We start from the raw sequence: 19836 nt of genomic DNA on the forward strand, positions 1-19836 counted from the left end.
TGGAGGATATGGAATCCAGAAACTCCCATCCATCACGGGCTGTCTCTAAGTCATTGCTCTCAGGGACCTGAGGGGCATCACTGGTCTAGACCCATGTGCTAAGCCCATTACCCAGAGCTTATTCTCTAGGCTTGTTGTTCAAGAGTTAAATCAGGACTGAGAGGAGATGGAAGTTGTGTACTTACAGGTCTTTACTAATAAGATTTCCAGCTTTCTCCCAAAGGGTCTCTTGCAAACCATCTGCTTCTTGGACGCAGGCACAGTAGCACAATGGCACAGTTCAAAGCCCTGTGTACCTACACATGGTTAGAATCCAGTGGCTTTGCTTAGCAACCCAATTTTATGTATCCGGGTTTGTCCTGAGGGAATAATTAAGTAGCTTCATTAATGAAATAGTTTTCCATAAGAGTATTAAGCTTTAGAACACTATTTTAAAGCCATCTTTAAATAGTATTAATGATGTTTTCCCAAGTAAAACATCATCAGGTTATCTCAGATAGAAATATGAACGGTTTTCTTTCCTTTTCTTGCCTTTTTAATGTTTTTAGAGTCTGGGTCTACTCCAATGGTAGCACAATTGAACAGTCCCAAGTGGCATTAATTTGGCCCAATTTGGCTGCCAGGCCTGTCGGCATGCTAGAAACAGAAGCTCCCTCTTGCCCCACGTACAGCACCTTCTCTGGCAGTCTGTGTTGTACATGTGCCGTCTGCCCAGCCTGAGAGGGTGCTGGGTACATGCAGAGGAGCCTGAGTGCAGAAACCGTGGCCAGGCAGCAGGGCCAGGGAGCCAGAATATCCCAGGGACTGGACTCCTTAGCCACGCTGACAGTTTTGCATTTCCAGTTGAATCTCCATGAGGTATACAGGTTTGGTTCTAGAAAATAAGGAGTAGCCCCTAGGTGGTCTATAGCTCTGCCTTGGGTGATCCACCCTAGCTTCAAGCAAGTCACTTCATCTGTGAGCTTAAAGCAGTAATTTCTGCCCCACATGCCTCACTGAGTCATCACAGGACGAAAGAAGATATTATCAAAACACCTTGAGAAGTTAAAAAGAGAGAGAGAGAGAGAAGTCCCTCCATAGAGTAAGTTCATGAATAGAAAACCATTGTCTCATAATAATGTACAAGTGGCGTCCAAACCAGTCTGTGCTTTAAGTGCTCTGACGTTGTGCTGTTGTCACCAAAATCCTTGTGCTAGATTCTCCTCCAGAGCTATACCCAGGGTTTTGTTCAAAATGCACAAAGAAAATGACTGCTTGTTATGGTCTCATCTGAAAGTGAATGAGGTGGCCAAACCCCAAAATATTTGGGTCCATAATCAGTGAGCCTTCACCATTTTTCTCTGAAATACAGATATCAGATTTTTAAAAACCCTGTATACTTAAAGCAGTGCCATGTGGACACTGTCTGGGAGAAAGCCAAAACTCAAAAACACTGAGATTATTATGTAATAGTCTTCTTTGATGTTTTTCTTCCTGTGAAACAAAATAGTGATCATCATAAAATCATCAATAAATTCACTGACATGGTAGAAGAACAAATTAGAGATAACTTCTCACTTTCATTCCCTTGTCATCTGTTTTTTGGGGGAAAAAAAGGGCTGTCAGCTCACAGAAGGTAGTTTTGGCCTGCCCTTCTACTGTCTTACAGCTATTTTTATTGCCAGTGATGTGTAAAAAATAAAATAAAATTAACTAGCAGATGGCAACCTCATAAATCTTCAATAGCGAACAAATGGTTTAAATTAGAGAAGTGAAAAACAAAAGTAAGAGTGTCTGATTACTTTCCCAAAAGAAAAAAGCAGCTAAAATCATTGCAGGAAAATCCCATCTGACAAAAGGGAAAAAGTGTTAATGATTTTTTGTTTTGGAATTCTTGTACATGATTACTATAATCTAACCATTAAGAAAATTAAAATACAAACGAGTTAAATTTTTTTTTTGAAAACTAGTTTAGTTCAAATCCTGGATGTTTTTGAAGAAGCGACATCTGCTTGGATTGTTTTGGTTATTTTAAAATAATATCCATGTGGACAGGCAGGATCAATAGCATGGTTCTGTTGGGGAACAAGGAATACTGTTGCTGAATATCTCCCTTGATGCTCAGATTCCATTCACATAATCTGAGGGTTCGGGGCCATGATGCTGAGAATCTTGGAAGAGGAGGCATGTGGTGCTCACTTTCTGTGACCTCTATGGCACAGAACACTTATCTTCAATGCAGCTGACATCACTGGCTTCTGCTTGACTACTGAGACTGCCCTCTCTGTTAACACTGTCCTTGAATGCAGGACAGCTGCTAATCCCACCCAGGTACATCCTAAATCATAATTGTGTGAACATTTGCATCTCTAGCCCTTGGTCATCACTGATCTATTCCATCACTATGGTTTTGTTTTTTTTGAGAACATCACATAATTCTGGCTTTTTTCTTTCAGCATGATTGATACCTTTGAAATTCAGCTAAGTTGTGGTATATGTCTATAGTTGGTCCCTTTTTATTGTTGAGAACTTCATCATTGTAAGACATAACCACAGTTTGTCTATTCACCTGTTGAAGAATATGTAGCTTGGTCCAGTTTTTTGTAGTTATGAATAAAGTTGCTACAAATGTTTGTGTGCAAGTTTTTCTGTGAACATAACTTTCAATTTCTATAGGGTAAATACCTACAAATGTAATTGCTGGGTCATATGGTATCTCTGTATGTTTAATCTTTTAAGGAACTGTATTTTATTCTCTTAACAGTATCTTTCAGAGAAAAAGGTTTTAATTTGGATGAAGTTCAACTTATCAAACTATTCTTTTTTGGTATCATGTTTAAGAGTTCATTGCCCAAAAGGGTCACAAAGATTTTCTCTTATGTTCCTTTCCTAAAATTTTGTAGTGTTACCTTTTCCTTTTAGATCTGTGATTATTTTTTCGTTAATTTATGTATAAGGCATAAGATTTAAGTTGAGGTTCACTGTTTTTTTTTTGCATATGGATTCCTGTTCTTCCAACACCATTTGTTTAAAATATTATCTTTTCTCCACTGAGCTGTCTTTGCACTTTTGTCAAAATGACTGGGCTATATTTTTGTAGTCCATTGATCCCTGTGTCTTCCCCATTGTGCATGCCACACTTATTAATATAGTTTTATATATCTTATAGTTAGGTAATATGACTCCTTCAAGGTTTTCCTTATTCAAAATTGTTTTGGTTGTTTTGTTTCATCTACCTCGACATAGAACTTATAGAATAAGCTTGTCTATATCCAAAAAAAAATGTTGTGCTGGTGTTTTGATTGGAATCAAGTTAAATTTATAGATCAGTTTGGGGGAAATGAGTATCTTGACTGTGTTTGACTCAGTCCATGAACATAGTATATCCTCAATTATTTAGATCACCTTTGATTGCATTCCTGAGCATTTCCTAGAGCTGAGGCTGGGGAATACCAAAGGAAAAGGAAACTGAACTAATTGCCAGTTTAGTTGAACCTCGACTTCAGGTCTTCTTTCCGAATCTACCTCCTACTAAGTATTTTTTAGAGTCTTCAGATTGCTGCTCCATGCATACTGTCCAGGGTTTATTGTTGCATTCAGTGGGGCAGACAGGGTAGAATGTGCCTACTCCATCTTACCCAGAACTAGAATTCCTTCCCATTTTTTATCCAGATGCTTGCTATTATAGAGTAGTACCCAAAGCAATTAGGATTAACGAATTAATGTAAGTTATGAAAAGTATAGCACAATGTGTGTTTCTGTGCTTTGATGCTAGAGAAGGAAAAATGAGAGAAAAATAACACTTTAATAATGTTTATGTGAAGTGTCACATTATGGGAATTTTTACCTTCTTTTAAAATGTAATTACTAGGGATTTGAACCTATAAGAATCGTAATCCTTCTCATGATTTTCTGCCTGTTCTGCCTTATATAATTGATTTTAACCAGAAACCATCACAAGCAAAAAGTTATACTTTTTTCATTAGTGGGTTGGATTTGCTATTTATAAATACCATTATGACTTTTCCTCAATCAGACTTGAGTTTGATATTACTTGAAGTGTTTTCATTTCTACATATGTTTTGAAATATAGCTTAAATACTTAAAAGAATTAAAATTATGTTTTGTCTCGTATAAAAAAGTCACTCTGAATTCCTAGAAAGTAATACATTTTTGTAAGCTCTGAACTTAATCCATGAGAAGTACTAGAAAGCATATATTTTTGACATGTTTGACTCTTATTTCCTAGGACACAGGGATATGTTCTCTAATCTTTTGTTTTATTCTTTTACCTTTCTCTTACCTCCCAACCCCCTTCCTTGCCTAGAGTGTCCTTCATGTACAAGATCCTGAAAATTTGGGGAAAACTTGCTTAAATTCTTTATAAAACAGGATATTAAAGGAGAGAAAGAGAGGTCATTTCAGACCAAATCAATATAAATAGAGATACTACCTGGGACTTTTATTTGCTAAAGTGTATTTAGTTTATAACAATGTAACACCTGTATAAGAACAATGGCAACAGCATATCTCTACTGGTTGGAAAATTATAAGAATTTAGGAACATCAGAGAGATGGGATACAGTCCATCACTAAGAATATCCAATATAATTCCATCTTTCCAGAAAATTCTAACTATGATTCCCAGTGAAGAAGAGAAGCAGAAAATCGAGGAAGCTCAGCTGGCCAGCCCTGAAGTGCCGTTGGGCAGTGCAGAGCAGTTCCTGCTCACCCTCTCCTCCATCAGCGAGCTCTCAGCTCGGCTCCACCTCTGGGCATTCAAAATGGATTATGAAACTACAGAAAAGGTAAGCGTGTAGGAAGACAGAGAAGCAATCCTAATCCCCAGAGTTAGAAAGTCAATTTTTTATTGGCAAAAGAGTGAAGTATCATTCTGGAGTAAGGATTTGAAGGGCAAGTTGATTATGATGAGGTTGTGTCTGCACTAGGTGGGCAGCAGCCTGCCACTGAGGGGTTATCCTAAAGTGTCTGCCTGGCACCGGCCTCAAGCACTTGATTGTGGGTTTAAATCAGATGACTGTTTAAAGAAAACCTATTATATCTTTTTCTAAATAAATGCTCATCGTAGAAAATCTGAAAAATACCAAAAAGCACAATCCGGAAAGTGACCTGTACTCCTGCTACCTGATGATAATCACTTTAGCTGCCTTTGATGCATTTAGCAGGTCATTGGGTCACATTGAGAGAGAATCTCAGTAGAAAGTTTAGAATGAAACAGAGTTCAAGAGGTTGAGAGGAGGAAAGAAGGAAAGGGCCCTTCACAGAATAGGCATGGGGAGGCTTGTCTTCAGTAGAAACTGGAAGGAGCAGGTGATTTCTCTGGACTGGGGCAATGTGAGTATTTTTACAGGTTCTGAGCAGAAGGAATGAGTGGAGAGGAAAAGCAAGAGATGGAAGGCAAGGGAGAGGTGAACTTAATTGAGAGGAAGTGCCCAGAAATGACAGATTCAAAGCACAGGTGGACAGCCTGTGTGATCTCCATCCCCCTGCAAAGGAGGCAGCAAGGTCTTATATTGAGGACCAGATAGGTGGGATGGGTTTAGGGGCCTCAGGAGGAAACCACTGCACTTGAAGTCATTTGGGAATCAAGCAGGGATCACTTGGTATGACTTGGTCACAAAACCAATCTAGAAGTGTGAGAGAATGGGAGTTACAGGGGCAGTGGGAGCAGTGAGGATGGTGGCCTTTAGAAAACAATAGGCTAAGACGTAGCCAGGAAAGAGTGCCCAGAAGGGAGGTTAAGAGCCCTGAGTGGCCCATAGATAGTGAAGCCACAGTGTCACCTAACTGGAAGAAGAAAGAAAAAGAGGAAGACTAGTCCAGAGGCTGAAGGAAAGTGTGAAGGAAGGGTGTCGTGAAGTCAGCCATGGTCAGAGAATGCACTGAGAGGAGAGTGTGACCTGAGGGTCTTGCCTGAGCTTGGAGGATGGGCAGGGACAGGGAAAGCCAGAGCCCTTGCCACCCCTGCACAGCTTTCTGTTTGCCACAGGTACCCATTTGGTCTTCATGGGAAGACTCTGGGGCCTAGACTTTTACCCTGTCACCTTTTGGCACTTTACTGTGTGCCCATCACATGGGATTCCCTTGTACTGAGAAGTCCACATCTTACAATCTTATTCAAAAATTAAAAAGAACAGAGTAAAGACAAAATGTATGTTATTTATCATATTCCTTTTTTTTTTAATTGAAAGGAAGTAGCAGAACCACTTTTGGACCTGAAGGAAGGAATAGATCAACTGGAGAACAATAAAACCCTGGGCTTTATCCTGTCTACTCTTTTAGCCATCGGGAATTTTCTAAATGGAACTAATGTAAGTCACATCCCTTCCCTCGTCTCTCCCTTGTCACAACATCCCTGCCCCGCACCTGCTGGTGGAGGTTGTACCTCTGATCCTCCAAAGCACCAAAGAACAAACAACTTTTGAAGTTTCTTGCTGAAAAATCTAGGAATTTTCTCCTTAAATTATCAGGGCCTGCTTATTTGAACCTGTATGTTGTTATAAGTAAGAAAACCGAAAAATAAGCACAAAGCTTGACTACTCTCAAAATTGACATTGGAGAGATTTCTTTTCTGCCCTGTTTTTCTTTTCCTGAGCTTATCACTCAAATATTTGTACTTACACATATTATAAACCAACTTTCTTTTAAAAATTGACTTATTTTTTAACAGAAAGTAGAAAAGAAACAGGGCAAAGGGAGAAAGAAGTTACAGATACCCAGATGCCAGCCCCACAGCATCCTGTTTTAGGGGGAGAGCCCTGAAACCATCCTAGGATGATGGCTGTGGTGGGGAAGGGCCAGAGGCCCCTTTCATTCTCAGTGTGGCTGGCCCATGTGTGATCATCTCAGGATGATGGAGCATGTGGCCTGAGAAGCTTCAGTCACAGGGGAACTAAATATTGGACCACTGCAGCAGGGCATTGATTCTAACCTTTTGTGCCTTTATAAGAGCCTGTGTAAAATTTGTTCTTCACGTCTTACATTTAATGTTCACCAAACAGGCCAAAGCATTTGAGTTAAGCTACCTTGAGAAGGTTCCAGAAGTTAAAGACACCGTGCACAAGCAATCTCTTCTCCACCATGTGTGCACCATGGTGGTGGAAAATTTCCCAGACAGCTCCGATCTGTACTCGGAGATTGGAGCCGTCACCAGGTCAGCCAAGGTACGTCTATGGAGCACAGCGGGGCGGGTGGTGGCTCTCCTTCACTCATCTCTGTGGAGCTCAGGCCTGTTAAGTAAAATGGCTAAGTGCTGTGCTGGAGTTTGTGAATATGACTTGTCTGATACCATTTCTGAAGGACCATTAAGACTGTTTTCCCATGGCTGGTTCCCTGTCAGATTCTTTCCGACTAAGGTCTGTGGGGCAAGCCTGCCATCTTGGTCCTAAGCCTGCATCCACTGTTGCACAGTGTTACTCACCAGACTGGATGCTCCACAGCATTCAAACTCCCCAGCTCATTGTAGATGGGCAAAAATGTCAGAAAGATGCAATTTGGCTCCTCCTAAGACTTCCACGGAACCTTGCAGTGAGATGTGGAGCCAGGAAACAGGGGCATACTGGCCCCTTGCTCTCCACAGATTGGCCATCCCTATGATCTAACACAGAGGGAACAGTTCCATAGGGCTGGAAACAGTATGTAGCATTGGCCCCTAGGCTCCAAGTCCTTAAATTTAGTGCAGAGTTAATGTCTTCATAAGTTTATGGATTATAAGTAAAGAGACAGTCTTAATAGCTGGACACCCAGTTGTCCCAGCTGCAGGAGCAACCCCAGAGGAACCAAAAGCAGCAGAACTGGGGTATGTAAGGGTCTTGGGAACAACAGGGAACTCAGGGTGAGGGTCTGAATAAGGCACAGCATCCAGGCCATTGTGGAGGAAATCTCCTGGAAACCCAGCCCAGGCAAGAACGACCCTGAGCTCTGGGAGACAAGAGGAGGCTGAGAGGTGGGCAGAGGTGGGAGGAATGGGGAAGGGGTTTTGCTGAGCTCTCCGTCTCCTGCCTTCTCCACAGAATGGCTTCTGGGGGCCTGGGGGCTGGGACCCTCTTTTACCTGCTTTGGGACCAACAGGCTGGCCAGCTGCCAGTTATAGCAAGCAGGGGACCCTGAGCCAGGCTGATGGTGGACCTGCCTTGAGGCAGAAAGAGGCATGGCCAGCAATCCCCCAGCTCTAAGAGCTGATGAAGGGCTTCTGAGAACACAGACACCTCACTTCACAGGTACGCTTACCACGTTTGCTCCATGGCAGGCACTGTCCTGCAGTCTTTAAGAATATTACTTCAATATCCTAACCAAGGCATAAAAAGCCCCTGTATCCCAACAGGGGTCCCTCCAATTGCTTCTCTGACATCTCCATGAGCACCTTCTCAGAAGACAGTTCATTAGAAATAACTCTATTTCAGACAAAGCTATCTGGATATCTAGATTCATTTTGGACCTGTTTCCAGAACCACCCAGGACAATTGCTTCCTTTTTACATGTGGTCCTTGGTTCTTTCCCGGGGCCTTATCCTGGATGGAGCCTGCTTGTAACAAAAGTAGCCCCGAACTGGGAGTCTGAGCCAAGCTGGCCTCAAGTGACAGCCTCAGCCCACACTTAGGCTTTTCCCAGAGAATGTTTAGTTATTGGTAAACTAATAACTAAACATAACCTTGCCTAAAGGTTGGCTACAGAAGCCAAACTGTACGAACCTGTTAACTTTGGCTATTCTTAAAGGTGACTGTTGACCCAGGTCCCTGTGACTTGAAGCAGGAAGCTGATCTACCACCACTTCTCAGCTTTTTCTCCCAAAGGGGCCCTTCTGCATAGACTGGTACAAGGCAAGCCTCAGGAAACCCCAGTGCTCATTGCTTTCACCCCATCCCCTGGTGTGCCACAGTTTGGGTCTCACCACTGCAGTCCCCAAGAGGCAGGTTGCTGTGGTGTCCACAGGACAATTGTGTCCTGAGTTGTCCCACAGCACCCAGACTGCCATGGTAAGACTTGACTCTGCTTCGCAGCACAGCTGATGTGTCTTCTTGCACACAGAAAGTGGCCCATAAGGAGTATCCTCGGGAGAGGTCTTCCTGGCCAGGACTTCCTTCTCACAACAGAAGGCCAGGCCAGCTCTCTCCCAGAGGTAGAATTTTCTAGGGGCAAACCTAGGCTTAAGGCATGATAGTTGACAACTTAGATTCTGGAGCCAAAGAGATTTGGGTTCAAATCCCAGGTCTACCACCTCCAGCTATGTGGCCTCTCAAGCTACTTAACCTCTTATCAGTTCCTTCCCTATGAAGTGGAGCTAGTAACAGAATCTGAGGCCATGAAGTAACTGTGAGAACTCAGATCCCATGTGCTGGCTGCGTCAACCCAGGCCCGCCACCAGCTGAGGTCGTCTCCCACTCTCCTCAAAGGACACTGCGTTAAGCTCAGCCCTCAAACTACTTTTTGTCAGAAGGCTCCCTGCCCAGCTTCTGTTGGCAGTGAGGTTACTTTCTTCTGCCACCATCTTAAGGGTTCACAATGGACTCTTCCTTGAAAAACCATCTCTCATACTATCACATCTTGTCTGCTTGCTGTTCTGTGCCCACGGCAAGCATCCCACGGTCAGGCTGCACAGGGCTACTTGATGTGTGTCTGAGCTGAACTCGGGTTATTTTATTGAGGATCAAGGGAGCTGCCAGATGCAAAAGAGGACACATCCAATTGGCTTAAAACCTCCTAGACCTCCTAGACATGACTTGTCCATCCCAGGCCATGTGGATCCTTTTCCAGACTTGTCCTTTGGACTAGTCAGTCCTTCCTTTTTTAAATCTGCATTTCTTTTCCTCTCAACTAAATGGCTTCTTTTTTTTTTAACTCCACTGTGTCCTAGGAAGTGGAGTTAAGACTTTTCTAATCTGGACCCAGAATTCCTTTGGTTTCAGGCAGGTCATTTTTCTCAAAGTCCCTTGAGCTCTTTGTTTACCTGAATCCCAGAACTTTGCCTAAACTTACCTTCTGTTTTTGGCTCTTTAGCACCCAAGAAATCTGGGACAATCAGTGTCTTGCCTGGCGCCAGAGCATCCCCTGTGCACAGCGCAGCTTCATGCTGTCTGGAGACAGATCCTCACAGACTTGGCCCTTGTTGACTTGGTCTCCTCTGCTGTCCTGCAGGGGACGGGCTGAAAGTCTGAGGCCACTCCAGCAAGTGCCCTGGGTACGCATATCCAGACCCTGCACTCATGACCACAGTCAGCAGCATCCAAGCAGCGGTGGCTTCCCTCTACATCTGTTCTATGTCCTTTTGACCTTTGTTCACCGTACTCTTTCCCTTTCCTATCTTCTCTCACTCTACATCTACCTTGTCCCCTCTGCCCCTCCCTTCGGCCCACCTGTTTATTTCTTCCTCCCCTTCTAGCCTTCTCAATGTCTTTCCCCAATCCTACATCTCCCTCCATTAAATGTGGTTTTTTCATGACTCTGATTCACATAATTTCTAATCCCAAGATTTTGTAGAAGTGTTATTTTAGAAAACCTCATTTCAAAACACTTCCGTCAATCGGAGCTGTTCCCAGTCCCTTGAAGAGAACAGCGAGCACTCATGACATCTGTTCTGTGCACACAGCACTTGCAGCTTCCGGCAGGACTAAGCGCCCCCACAGCCTACACACAGACACACACAGTCCGTGCCTCCTCAGTGTTTGTTATCACCTATGAGCCCCCTTGAGAACAGCAACTCAATCTCATCAGCATTTGTCTTTATGTTCTTAGTGCCTGGTACAGGGACAGCCATTCCCCAGTTTCTCCATGAGTGTTGACTGAATGAGTGAATGGGTGGATAAATAAAATGATTTGTCACACCGTGTAAAAAAGATAATTGTGAAGGAAAGCCGGCTATACCTTACCTGGCCCCAGCATATCTAAGCCATCCATATATGACTGTGTGTGTTCCTCAAACCTCAAGTGAAATATCATCTCTGAAGAGCAAAAGTGCTCTGAAAAATTTTATGAGACACCTTCTGAGTTCATATTGTACTAAGCTTCCTTGATATCATGTTTTAATCTACAATTCCCAATGACTTTCCTAAGATTTATTTCCAAATCAGGCAAAAAAAAGTGACACTTGGGTTCATTTGTTGAATAGTTTTATCACATAATAATTTGATATCGAGATAATGACAAATACTCATGTGGATAATTTTTAGGCATTTCAAGATGTAAATTTGGTTTTGGTGTTTGTTTCTTCCCAGAGGCAGTTCGGTTTCCTGATTCACGTCAGTGTCCAGTTGTTTCAGTGTGTTTGCAATGTTCTCTTTCTTATTTTCAGGTTGACTTTGATCAACTTCAGGATAATTTATGTCAGATGGAGAGAAGATGCAAAGCTTCATGGGATCACCTCAAGGCAATTGCAAAACATGAAATGAAACCAGTTTTAAAACAACGAATGTCAGAGTTCCTGAAAGATTGTGCAGAGCGAATTATAATTTTAAAGATTGTCCATAGAAGAATAATTAACAGGTAATGTGGATTGAAGAACCTGTGGAAAAACCAGTAAAATGTCATGTTGAAAAGTTCTGCAAACCAAGATCTGAAGGTTAAATTTATAAAAACTGTGCTATGAATTCTTAGAATATAACAAGTGGGTGCACATTTGATGCACATATTTGTTTCATGGGTATTAAGTTGTCTCACACACATACTACAACAATAAAATGCCATTAAATCTTGAGGTTCAAGGGACTCTCAGAGGTAATGTCATCCCCAAATCCTGCTTGATGAGGAATTGCATCTATGAGATCTTTGAACAGTTGACCCTGTATCTCTGCATCTGCCTAAACAGATCCACCTGCAGAGAGCTCATGTCCTTGCAAGGCAACTTATTAGAACAGTTCCTTTTATTATATGACCTGTAGTCCCCCCTCCAAGACCTTGATTTCTTGGCTCTCCAATGGCTGCTCTGTGCTGTAGCCTGCCTGGATGAAGCCTGGGCCCCACCGTGCATGCTATCCTTGGATCAGCTTTCCTCCAGGTCATAGGATCCGAGGGGACCCTGGGACACACAGCAGTGGTTTGTCAGGATTTGCTTGCTTGTAAGGAGGCTGGCTGGGGTCCAGAGTTGCAGCACCAGGACTAAAACTGGGTCTTCCGACTTCCCAAGCCAGGCATTTCCTACCATGTTCCACCACTTTTTTCTCCCTTGCTTCATCACAGAACATGGTTGTAGGTCCCTCACCCAGGCATCTGGGGTCTGAATGCTCTGTCTGGGGCCTTATACCTTGGTGAGTAAATGCCCAGGTTTGTAGACCTGCAGTCTGTGGTCTACCTGGAGCAGGTGCTCTGAGAACAGACCCTCTGAAACAGGCCTCACTGCAGCTCTGTTGAGAGAGCTTCACCTGGGGCCATCTGAACAACAGGGAGCCTCACCTGGGGCCATCTGAACCACAGGGAAGCTCACCTGGGGCCATCTGAACCGCAGGGAGCCTCACCTGGGGCCATCTGAACCATGGGGAGCCTCACCTGGGGCCATCTGAACTGCAGGCCTTTTCCAGAGGTCTGTTGCTTAAGCACACTCCTGGTGGTGTGCTTGAGCATATCATTTTTTTTAAAAAAAAGATGTGTGATATTTTTATTTATCCCTGCACATTTCACATTTTTTATTATTTTTTCTCTCTTCTCTCCTTCCCTCCCTCCTTTTACCTTCCTTGAAACCATATAGAACTTTGGAAAACCTGATTCTCTTGTCTGAAGTGCACCCCTCCCAGCTTGGGTCATTTGTTGCTTTGGGTCTTGATTCAGTCTGTTGAGGGCCGAGGGTGGTTTTCAAATGCTAGAGAGGCAGTAATAAGGAGCTCCCTCTCCCTTCCAGGGTCACAACTCGCTGTTACTCAGTACTTTGGGAACTGAGTTGTTCAGCTGTAAATCCCTCACTATGCTCCAGCTAGACCTCACAGCTGCCCTCCGGGTACAAGGATCTTATCAGAGGTTTTGTCAAATTCCTTCCTGAAATCAAAGTACATTATGCTTTTAACATGGTTAAAAAGAGGAAGTAGGGAATGTGAGCTGCTTTGGCCCTCCATGCTTTCTACGATACAAGCAATTTCCAACTTTAAACTATTCAAATAAACAAATAGTTTCTATTTGGAACTGCATGAAACTGGAGCAATTTTATGAAAGTATTGTAGAGCTGTTATGCCCGGTCACATTAACCATTTTATCTTGGACAGAGAAAAACTCATTTTGGTGATACATCAGTTCCTTAAGGTGTGTATTAATGCAATATGTACATAATATGCATTATATACATATTTTGCATATAGTGCTTGTTCTGTTTGTCCTCTTCTCGTTGGTAAGCTGGTCGCCCAAATGATGGTTGCTCTTGCATGACCTGAATCCCTGTCTGATGATCAGAATGAGCCAGGGATCCACTGCAGTTATGGTGGGTAATGAAAGGGACAAGGCCAAAATGGGGGCCCAGGTGGCGGCCAAATAAAAGCATCTAAACCATAGAACTGTGGGTTCACATGAGACCATCAGCAGGAGTCCTGTAAGTAGCACTGAATAGAATGGGAATATCTTGTAGAAATGGAGCTGGGAGGCTCAGAGCCCCAAGTGCTGTGTTTCCTCTCCCCTCCCCACCACCAGCATTCCCAGGAGCACAGCCTGCAACTGCTGTGCTCTTACAGATTCCTTTGCACACTGGGAAACCAAGGCCCAGGATGGAGTAGAGCTCCAGTTAGGGTCATACAGTGGGTAACAGGTGGAATCATCTGGGGCATGGAGATCAACCTAAATCTAAGAGATCAGACCAGATCTTCAAAATTAGCTAGATCTCCATCTTCTTTCCTCACATATGAATACAAGAGCTGTAGTTTTAATTGTGTAAGTAGGAATTCATTCAGCAGGGCACTGTTTGAAAGAAGTAGTTGTTGCACAGATGCTGCTTTGAGGCTCTCAGAGTGTAAAGGTGCCTCTTTCCAGGGAATAAGCATGGACCTCCACAGGCAGCAGAGCTGCCCTCACATCCTCATGATGTTCAGAAGTGCAGAGGAAAGGACTCCTGTTCCACCACTTACTCCACCTCCTAATGACCCACTGTGCCTGACTGAGCAGCAGCCTGCTAACCTAACCAGTAACATAAACAGCTAAACATTTGGTGTCCTGAATGTTTTGTGTTCAGGAGTTTGCTGCACCTCTAAACTGGCTTCTGGGAAGAAGAACAGTGATTTCTGTACTTTACTGGTGGGGAAGGGGACATGTTCTCGGATGGAGCCATCTAGAACCTCCCCAGCCTCCCACGTGGACAGGCAGGACTGGTTCTGTACTGCCTCTGCTGGCACCTCCTGTGGTGAGTGGCAGGTGAAGGGACAAGCCTCAGATCTCCCCCTCTGCTCTCAGCTCACACCCACCATATTCCCCAGGGTCCCCTGTACACTTCATAGGGTCCCTGAGAGCTGGTGAGCCCAGCCAGACCTTCTTGCTTCCCCACCTCCCTAGGCGGTCCTGTGCACTCCACGAGGAGTGCTCCATTTTGTCCTGCTACAACTCTGTCGTGCACAGGGATAGAGGTTCCTCTTATCTTCTCTCTAAGCATCACCTTTGCCTCTCCACAGAACTCTCCCCACTCCAGGGTCTCCTGGGGGAGAGGAAATGAGAGTACTCTCTGGCTACCCCCTTCTCTTCTTCCATCAGTCCTACACTACAGGAGCAGGCCCTGCACCCTCCCTTTCCTGTCTGATTTGCCCTCCTCTAGTTACACCAATGGGTCCCCTCTTGATAGAGGAGCAGATCAAAGAACTTAGACAATCTTCTTTAGGCAAAACCTGGCTTTTAACATCTTTGTCTGGCTGAGGAAATCTTGTTCTAGATGTTGAATCTGGGTGTTAACCTTCCCTTTTACACAACTGTACTCACCGCCTAATCCCGATTCATTAGGCTGCAGTTACACGGTGGCAGGCATTGGCACGAGCAGGACCAGATGAGGGGTAGGAGGAAGGACTTCCTGGGAGGCGTGGAGAGCTCAGCAAGGGGCTGGCATTCCAGGGGGAAAGACAGGCAGAAGACAGGTGAGCACCCACCCTGGCTGTCCAGCACCCAAGATCCACCCTGCCCTGGCCTGGGCTAGGCATCCCACTCAGTGGCACACTTGAAAAAGAGGGTGGATGACAGAACAGATAAAAAATATTGTACCTCTGGATAGTGCCTGGGGGAACTTCCCTCTCCATAACCGTAAGACCTTCATGTCACATGTTCTGAGTTATAAATTCAACTAACAAAAATCCTTAAATGTTTTACCCCCTTAACGTCATATCCCCTTTGTTCTTCTGAAGGAACACCACAGCCTCTTTCCTTTGAATGTTTGTCTGAATCTTCCAGATGTGCTTGTTACTCCCCTGGGTGCAAGATATATACTTGAAACATATTTCCAATTTAAATGTTAGATTTGGATCCCCTCTAGATAAAAACAGTGTTCTAGAAAGTGAAAGTGGAGGATAAAGACACTTGGGTTGTACTTATGTATTAAAAAAGGACACAGAAAATTAATAATTAAGAATATGTTGAAGCAGTTAGCCAGCTGTGGGCTTATTGATTATCCTCTTGATTTTATTTGCATGCAGATCTTGAGTAGTGATGTATGATGATATATGTAGTATATCATACTATCCTGTCCTACTACATCATATCATGTATCATAGCATATATTGTAGCATATCATATACCAAATCATATCATGTCAGGTAGTAATATGAGTCAGAAAGAAAAACTCAGAGTATAAATGGGACAGGGAGTGATGAGACAGTGCAGCTTTACAAAACAGGAAAGTTAGGGAAGGCTTCTCAGAGAAGGTGATATTTGGGCAGAGACCTGCAGGATGAGAGAGAGCAATCCAGCAGTGTCTGTGGCAGAAATGCTCTGGGCCATGGGGCAGCTGCTGCGGGAGGCCTTGTCAGGGCCTGTGGTCCTGCCAGTGGGGTGGCCTCCCCGCCTCTCCCCACAGACCCTGCTGGCTCTTGGCTCAGACAGCTCAGTGTCTCCTGGAGTCCCCTACACACTGCTCACGGAGACTGAGGCCCTGGAGTGGGCTTATTCAAGGAATCACAAGGAGTCTTTTGCGGCTGGGATCATTGGAGATGAAGTCAGAGAGGTAGTGGGGCCAGTTATTTGGGACATTGTATGAATATACCACATTTCGTTTATCAATTCATTTGTTGACGGACACTTTGGTTGTTTCTGCTTTGATGAATGCAGTATCATGATTAATGCTACTATGAATATTTGTTTAGGTTTTATGTGGATGCCTGCTGTCATATCTTTTGGGTATATACATAGGAGCAAAATTGCTAGGTTATGTAGTAACCCTATATTTAATTTTTTAGGGACTGCCAGACTTTTCCACAACAGCTGAACCATTTTATGTTTTTACCTGCACTGTGTGAAGGTTCCAGTCTCTTCCCATTCTCACTAACACTTGTTATTGTCTGTATGTTGGTTATAGCCAGTCTAGTGAGTGTGAAGTGCTATAGCATTGTAGTTTTTATTTTCATTCCCCTAATGACTAATAATGTTGAACATCTTTTCATGCACATATTGGTTATTTGTATATACTTTTGCTTAAATGTCTATTCAAATCTTTTGCCATTTTTGTCTTCATAGTGTTGAGTTGTAAGATTTCTTTATATATTCTGGATACAAGTCCCTTATCAGACATATGATTTGCAAACATTTTCTCCCATTCTGTGGGTTGTCTTTTTGCTCTTTATAGAGTCCTTTGAAGCACAAAAGTTTTTAATTTTGATGAAACCCAGCTTAATCTTTTTTTCTTTAGCTGTTATACTTTTGATGTCATATCTAAGAAATTGCCTAATCCAAAGGCACCAAAATTTGTATTTTGTTTTCTTCTGAGAGCTTTGTGGTTTTACCTATCAATTTTGGTTTTAAGCAGCATTTTTTCCCAGCCCCTTTTCTTTGATAACAAGTTATATGTTTTACTTTATTATTTTTCACATAAAGAATAAGCCGGTGTCCCTCATTTGAAAACCAAACCAAACCCCTATGCTAACTGTACAAATCAGAGTGATCAAAAACAAAAATTGTCTACAAATAGTAGTATCCTTTATATAAAACTCTTTATTCTACATGAAAGTTTCCCTCTGTCTTCTAGTATCTTCAGTCTCACTACCTGATAATGAAAATTGGGTATTTGTTTGCTTATTTAATTTATTTTACAAAATGTTTAAGTAAATAGAATCAATAATTTTCAATTGGTAGTTAAATAGCTGAAATTTATTTTGTGCTGCTTGTTTGGTGCTTCATAATGAAGATTGTATGTAATATTGCAAGAAAATATTTTAAAATATTTACCTACAAAAAGCCTGATACGCATCTTTTTACAAACCAGCAGTTAATGTGTTATCTATAACATGATCACGTCTACCTCAAACAGGTTCCTGAGCAATATTTCTTTATTCCTTATTCAATTCTTACATGATCTAGAAACTGTGCAGTATTTTCCTTGAATAGTACTTTACCATTTTTCTTTAAAAAATTTACATAGCCATTTTAGAAAAATATTAAAACACAGATAAGCAAAAAGAAAGAGGCAGTTAATTTCCTGAAATGTTACCACCTAGACATACCTTTCATCCATGAGAAAATGAGTTGAATTTGCCGTCTGGGTAATTTTCACTTGAAAAGACTCTTGGACCTCAAAGCTCCAGGAATGAAGAACACCATCTGGCTGTGGTTTCTTACTGAAAGTTTTCAGACAATTGGTCTTTGTTCCTTAAAACTGAAGTCATGACCACTGTTGTTTTTCACTGCAGATTCCATTCCTTTTTGCTCTTTATGGGTCATCCACCTTATGCAATTCGGGAGGTGAACATAAACAAGTTCTGCAGGATCATCAGTGAATTTGCCCTGGAGTACCGTACCACCAGGGAGAGGGTTTTGCAGCAGAAACAGAAACGGGCCAACCACAGAGAAAGAAATAAGACCAGAGGGAAGATGATCACTGATGTGAGTTTCGTGGTATCAGTCTTTTTGTGTCCTTTGTTTTGGAAGTACAACCAACCACAACACCTCCCTACAGTTTGAGCACTATGTTGTTTTTTTTTTTTACTGTGAAAAAAAAACTTCCTCTTTTAAAAAGTGCTCTTAAAAAGTTCCTCTACTACTTCTGTGAAAATCTGCTATGTGGCAAACACAAAACTAGGATGTGTAAATTAAGGATGTGTAGCTGGTGGAGGAACTTTAACCCACACTGGTGTGTTGTATGACACTGGTGACATTAGTGCTTGATTCCATTTTCAGCCTCTGGGATGTGGGTGTAATTGGAAGAAAAGACAAAATATAAAAGATAATGACACTTATCATAGGAAGACAAATGTACTGATTAGGGAATTGATTCAGGATTTTAATCATCATAACAATGCCATATAACCAATCAGTTGACACATGGGTCACCCACCCATTCTAGGCATCTGAATAGAGAAATAATTGTTGTGTTGTTGCTCAAAAACATAATCTGCTGAGCTCCTGGCAGTCCCTTGAGTCAGAGAATAGCAAGGTGGGAGGAGATCCCAGAGGACAGAGACTCCAACGGGAGCTCCCAGTAGCCCTTTGGGGAGCCCCTGTGCACTGGCATCCCTCTCCTGCCCCTGGGCTCTTCCCTGATTTCCCCCACTTCAGCCCTCAGCCCCTCCAGGTCACTGGTACAGTGGATATTCAACTGGAAAATGCTTCATGAGTGGAGGGGGATGGGATGTGTGAAGATGCTGGAGAGAAACACACAGTGCAGGTATCTCTTTCTGAGGTGCCTTTATGAAAGTTATCCCATGTGCATATGCATATCTGAGAAGCATGTTGGCTCTCAGTGATCCAGGGAATGAAATGGACAAAGGGTTAAGCCACTGAAGTGCCATCATCCTGGGGGTTGCAAGCCTCAACTGAATTTACGTCAGTTGGATTTCTTTGGGGAGAAATAAAATCAATTAAGGCCTCAGTGAAGCTGCTGTCTGTACTCAGATGGGTGTGCATGTTGTAGGAGAAACAGAGGATATCGGATTACTGTCCACTTTCTTGAGAGGTTTGACCTTCACATGCAGACCAGATGCATTATCCTAGAAATTTTGTTTTAATTTTAAGGCAGTTCTTGGGAGAACCAGGGACTAATCCCCTCTCCATCCACTCCTCCCAGACCTCTTGTTCATTTGGAATTTTCTGAAATCTCAGGGTATGCTCATTTCACTTCTCTGCAGAAGGGGTCCTTTCTCCAGCCTCCTGGCAGTCCTGAATGCCAGTGCTATCAGCTAAGAGTCTTCCGTCTCCCCTTCTGAAATCTGGATTTAATAGGATCTTTATCCTCCCTGAGAATAGCAACAGGAAGCCAGCTGAGCTCACTTGGGCAAAATGTGGCCTACATTTCATTCCAAAGTATTATTTTTGAAAGTTTTAAGAGTGGATTGCTTATTTTTGTGGAAATGAGACATGTTTGGGGGTGAAAAATACAAGCCAAAATATGCTTATAGTTATGAAAATAACATCAAAATTTCTCACCAAGTTTCTAAGATTTTTTTACAGAACCCATTAATTTTTAAATTTTGTCTTTCCCTGAAAACATTCAGATTTCTTATTTTTAAACAAGGTTGAGTGAAATGAGTTTGATTAAAAAATATTTAAGTTCCCATGGAAATCTGTTCAATCCTTAAGGTTTATCTTCAACATAGCCCATTTTCAGTGGACAAAGTGTCATCATTCGTGTAGAAAGACTGCCATCTGCTGGAAGATTAGGATATTGTCACTTAAAGCAAAGTACAGCTTCTAATATTCCTAATTCTCAAACTCCCGTTGTGTGCCCGCACTGCACTGGATACTGGAAGA

At 42.7% G+C, this 19836-nt stretch overlaps 2 protein-coding genes across 13 annotated transcripts in view; one reads left to right on the plus strand and one right to left on the minus strand.

Annotated features, from left to right (window-relative positions):
* The window catches only part of FHOD3 (formin homology 2 domain containing 3), a 523260-nt gene that overhangs the window by 472323 nt on the left and 31101 nt on the right, over nt 1-19836 (plus strand). For all 11 annotated transcript variants that reach the window (XM_073212918.1, XM_073212919.1, XM_073212922.1 and 8 more), the window contains 5 exons: nt 4605-4787; nt 6192-6311; nt 7002-7163; nt 11288-11478; nt 17781-17973. In XM_073212918.1, coding sequence (XP_073069019.1) covers nt 4605-4787; nt 6192-6311; nt 7002-7163; nt 11288-11478; nt 17781-17973 — 849 coding nt within the window. The remainder of the gene's footprint in view (nt 1-4604; nt 4788-6191; nt 6312-7001; nt 7164-11287; nt 11479-17780; nt 17974-19836) is intronic.
* TPGS2 (tubulin polyglutamylase complex subunit 2) overlaps nt 11089-19836 on the minus strand; it is a 149989-nt gene continuing 141241 nt past the window's right edge. Inside the window, exons 5-6 of one of the 2 annotated variants that reach the window (XR_012121199.1) lie at nt 14872-14988; nt 11089-11497 (exon numbers count right to left, since the gene is read on the minus strand). Coding sequence is in view for 1 of the 2 variants with exons in the window: in XM_073212971.1 (XP_073069072.1) it covers nt 11472-11497 (26 nt within the window). In the remaining variant the exon portion in view is untranslated. The remainder of the gene's footprint in view (nt 11498-14871; nt 14989-19836) is intronic. The other variant, XM_073212971.1, reaches the window with a different exon arrangement.

Source organism: Manis javanica, chromosome 9, assembly GCF_040802235.1.
Source record: "Manis javanica isolate MJ-LG chromosome 9, MJ_LKY, whole genome shotgun sequence".
NCBI classification, from domain to species: Eukaryota; Metazoa; Chordata; class Mammalia; order Pholidota; family Manidae; genus Manis; species Manis javanica.